This window comes from Protomyctophum bolini (assembly GCF_963924005.1).
Source record: "Protomyctophum bolini genome assembly, chromosome: 16".
Lineage (NCBI taxonomy): Eukaryota > Metazoa > Chordata > Actinopteri > Myctophiformes > Myctophidae > Protomyctophum > Protomyctophum bolini.
This window is the reverse complement of record NC_137877.1, coordinates 1,503,185-1,507,952: the sequence shown is the minus strand read 5'-3', so window position 1 is coordinate 1,507,952 and position 4,768 is coordinate 1,503,185. Positions and strand designations below refer to the sequence as shown.

The 4,768-nt window shown below is 46.0% G+C and overlaps 1 protein-coding gene across 1 annotated transcript in view; it reads right to left on the bottom strand.

Annotated features, from left to right (window-relative positions):
* cds1 (CDP-diacylglycerol synthase (phosphatidate cytidylyltransferase) 1) overlaps window positions 1-1,963 on the bottom strand; it is a 49,509-nt gene extending 47,546 nt beyond the window's left edge. Inside the window, exon 1 of the mRNA XM_080786638.1 lies at window positions 1,532-1,963. Within this exon, the coding sequence (XP_080642764.1) occupies window positions 1,532-1,585 (54 nt within the window). The 5' untranslated portion in view covers window positions 1,586-1,963. The remainder of the gene's footprint in view (window positions 1-1,531) is intronic.
* Between the last annotated feature and the right edge of the window lie 2,805 nt (window positions 1,964-4,768).

Genomic DNA, 4,768 nt, shown 5'->3' with positions numbered 1-4,768 from the left:
GGGAGGAGGAGGAGGAGGAGGGGGAAGGGGAGGGAGAGGAGGGGGAGGAGGAGGAGGGGGAACACAGTACAGGGACCCCCCAGGGGAACAACACACTGAGAGGAGGAGACTCAGGGACCCCCCCAGGGGGAAACAGCACACTGTTGTGCAGAGTTGTTTTTAGAAGCGGCTGCTAGGAGGCTGTCTGGTGGTGATGAATCATGGCGTCATGGCCGTTTCACAAGAGATATGATGAAATAAGACATGTTGTTGTCTTCCTGTGGGCAGGACTGGGGGTCTTATCTACTTCCTATGGGGAGGGGGAGGGGGAGGGGGGGGTGGAGTACTGCATCATGGGTAGTATACCCACTGGAAACTGAGGAGGAGCATTTTAACCCATTCTGACCCGAGATCAGATTCTAAAAATATCTTCTACATCCTGACTGACTTTTTCTGAAAAAGCTATGTTTACTATGTCAGTCGTTCTTTGATTTTTCAAAAATACCAGACCTACAAGCTAGAGTGGCGCGCTATGAGCTTGTAGATCTGGTATTTTTCAATAGCTATATTATATATACGTACACCACGTGAAGCCTTGAGTTCATGTTTGTTTTTGTCGCAATAGAATGCCAATAACTTGATGACTCTTTAGGACTACAGGAGACTTGATTAATTCAGGGCTGCATGGGGGGGTGCATTGTGTAATAATTGTAGTCATTTTTGGGTGAACTACTCAATTTAAAAGTGACACTCACACACATACATTTGGTTCCCAACTATCATCTAGCTGGGGACCCCCTGGAACTCCCTCAGGGACCCCTAAAGGGTTCCCTAGAACTCCCTCAGGGACCCCTTAAGGGTTCCCTGGAACCACCGGTGTACACAAAGTGATCAATGAACACAGATATGACGTCCCTTAAAAACCGTCAACATGACAACATGACCCCAACGGACACCACGTGTGTTAAGAGGAGATACAAATGAAATAACCGCTGAGTGTGATCTATATCTAAAGGCTCTGGCGTGTGTGTGTGCGTGTGGAGGGGGGTCTTCTGCTCTGTTCCGTTCGTCATGTCAATATTATGACCCGACCACCAGGACCAGTGTACGGCTCAGGCAGGCGTTTACACCATAACTGGTGACTCACCGAATATTGCGACTATACCATCATAATGTATTGACATCAGCCGTGTGGGGCTGTACTGTAGTAGTGTGTATGTCACGCGCGCACACGCACGCACACTTCATCATCCAACCATTTAACTACTTCAAACACTGACAACAAAACAAAGACACGCCATTATTTAAAACAAAACCACCGCCACCACCACAGGTAACGCTTTTCGAGGGGTCACCAGTTTCGGAGTAACGCATAACTAGCTCATTAGCTTAATGGAGAGCAGCAGGCAGCTCTACTAGCATAGCAGCAGCAGCAGTTAGCCTCCATGGCTGTGTGTGTATGTAGCTACTGTACTGTCTGTTACTGTACTGTACTGTACAGTAGCCTACTGTACAGTAACGACCATATTTCCAGTGACATGATGAACCTTACCTTGTCATTGATGCTGTCTGTCCCCGACCCGCCTCGATGTCGCAGCTCCGTCATGTTGTTAAAGGATCTGTGTGTTTATTTATTATTATTTCACATGTAAAAACACGGTTAATTCCCCCAGAGAGAGAGAGAGAGAGGGGGGGGGGTCTAGTTGTCTTCCTCCAGATTAAAATGTCCTTGGTTCGGTTCGGTTCGGTTCGGTTGGTTGTTGTTCTTTTTTATAATCCGTCTTCTTCTTCAACGATAGATGACTCTTCTTCTATATCCGTATAATAATTAATTAGCTCCTTCCTTCCTTCTTCTTCAGTACCGTCTGTGTTTCTGTGGGTTCGGTGCTGTTGTTGGTGTTGATGTTGATGATATCATATTAAAACCTTCTTCTTGAGCAACGCGACACGTTTTCTGTTGTTTAAGGCTGTGCATCTGTTTCTGTGTTTCAGCTCTGCCTCCAGTTACAGCCTAGTGCCTCTGACTGCAGCCTGCTGATCCAGTACAGCCTCTCTCTCTCTCTCTCTCTCTCTGTGTGTGTGTGTGTGTGTGTGTGTGTGTGTGTGTGTGTGTGCGTGTGCGTGCGTGCTTGTGTGTGTGTGCGTGGGGCACGCGCAGCCTCTCATACATACAGGTTAGACGGGACAGGACAGCGTTAAAGCTACACTACTTACTAGGTGACCTAGTGACTGACTGCTGCCAACACACTGCTCCAAGGACCACGCGGGGGCAAAGTGCAAAACATTATATATTAATCTATTCTATAGTCTAGAGATATAGTATCTATATAGGCCCCTACTCTATAGGCTAGTGAGTGGTGTTGAGATTATTATAACAGTCAGCCCCGGCTATGGGCAACTGTCTGTTGTTTTGGTGCATAATGTAATCAAGGCAGTGTAAATGATTGGCAGCACAATGTAATCCTTATAGAGTTTACAACATGGAACCATTATGGGGCCACTTTGACTTCACTACAATGCATGTTGTATAATGGCCACTATAATAGGCCTATTCTTTAATGTCTAGAACATGTTGTAGTGGCCACAATAACAGGTTTATACTTTAATGTCTCTAGAACATGTACATTTATTGTTGTGAAACATATACTCCCCAAAAATGTAAATTTTTCATTTATTATTATTGTTATTTTAATAATTATTATAAATGTGCTTTACAGAACAGAAATAAAAGTGGACAAACGAGAAGGGTGTGTGTGTGTGTGTGTGGGGGGGGGGGGGGGGGGGTTATGTCGGCAATTTCATTTCCGCAATTTCCGCAATTTCCATTTCCGCAATTCCAAAATTACCATTTCCATTACCATTTCCATTACCATTGAGCAGGGCACTGCAGGGAGTTGAACCCCGTTCCGGTAAACCAGAAGTACCAGTACCAGTGCCTTAGCTTTTGTGTATTCAACTATTTGGGTAACATGTGAGCTTTATCCTCTAATTCTAGTTTTTTATAAATCGTATATATTATTACCGAGCAAGATCTGAAAGTGAGGAAGGCACTTGCATGGAGGGCCCTGAATGGCATGAACAGTGTTTGGAACTCCCATCTCCCCCGACAAATCAAACTCAGCTTCTTCTACGCAACAGTGGAGTCTGTTCTCCTATACGGCAGTGAATGCTGGACCCTGAAGCCAACCCTGGAGAAGTCCCTTGACGGGTGCTACACCAGAATGCTGCGTGCAGTACTTAACATCAGCAAGACTGTACATGTCACTAACATGACTCTGTATGAGGGACTACCGAGGGTGAGCCAGAAAATAGCAGCCAGGAGAATGAGACTAGCAGGACACTGCCAAAGGCATCAAGAACTGCCAGCCAGCAAACTGGTGCTCTGGGAACCAACACACGGGCATCGATCACGACGACGCCCCGCACTAACATACGTGGATATACTCAAGAGCGATGCAGGAGTGCAAAGTAGCAACGAACTGGCCGGATGTATGGAGAACCGGGAGGACTGGAAACGACGATGGAGGGCTCGTCTGAGGACGACCTAGAGAGTATATATTATTAATATTATAAAATGTGCATGAAACTTTTTTTCCTCTGATATTAAAGTCCTATATAGTAGTATAAATATATCCGGGTCTTGCAGGGTTATAATAAACACATTAATGACTCAACATAATTAACATTATACCTCCACAGTAAATATTAATGTACATGCTATAGCATCTTTAACCCATTCTGAACGGGAACCCATTTTGGTGTATTAGCCATCCTACATTATGATGCAATCATGCAATGACATCACAACGGTGTAATTGTTCTTTATAAAGCCTTGTCCGATACTCTAAACATCAGTTAGTGACTTGCAACGAGGAAACCGAGCTGCCTTCATCCTATCAATCATTGACGGTGGAGCTGCTGTGTGAAATGTTTCACTGGACGATACATCTGGAAGGAGAACATGGGAAGAACCATGCTGCTGTGGTGGTCGGACACGAGATCTACTGCTTTGGAGGAGACGGAAACCAGATGAGAAGAGATCACATTGAAGTTAAGGTCTTCAACACTATGTCTTTATGCTGGTTGACCCCAGTGACCCCTGGAACAGGAGAACCTTACCTTGAGGTGCCCTCCAGGCTCCAGGGCCACACAGCTGTGCTGATTGGAGACACTGTCTACCTCTGGGGAGGGAGGACTAACCCAGGTTATAATAACTGCAATGTCCTTTATGCATTTGATGTCGACGCCCACAGATGGTTCAAACCACAGGTTTCTGGGACCGTTCCAGAGGGGAGGAGGAACCACTCAGCCTGTATGTTAGGGAAGGTCATGTTTATCCATGGAGGATTGACTGACCAGACTGGTCGACCCACTAATGACATCTACAAGTTGGACTCCACCACAATGGTCTGGGCTTTAATTAACACCAGAGGAACTCCACCTCCTGCTTCAGAAGGTCACTCTGCTACCATCATCGGGACAAAGATGTTTGTATTTGGGGGCGATGGGGGGGGGTCAGCACCACGACACCATCAGAGTGTTTGACACAGAGACCAACCTCTGGATGAACACACCTTCTACACAGCTGCTTCCAGAAGGACGCTGGGGTCATTCAGCCTTTACCTACAATGGAGAGTTGTACATATGTGGTGGTACGAGAGGAAACCTAAATGATGTAACCCTCAGTCCAGAGACCTTCTCCTGGAAGAAGGTTGAGCCCAAGGGGAAACGTCCACATAACATGATGAATATGTGCTGTTGCATGCTGGGAGATTGTGTCATCCTCTTT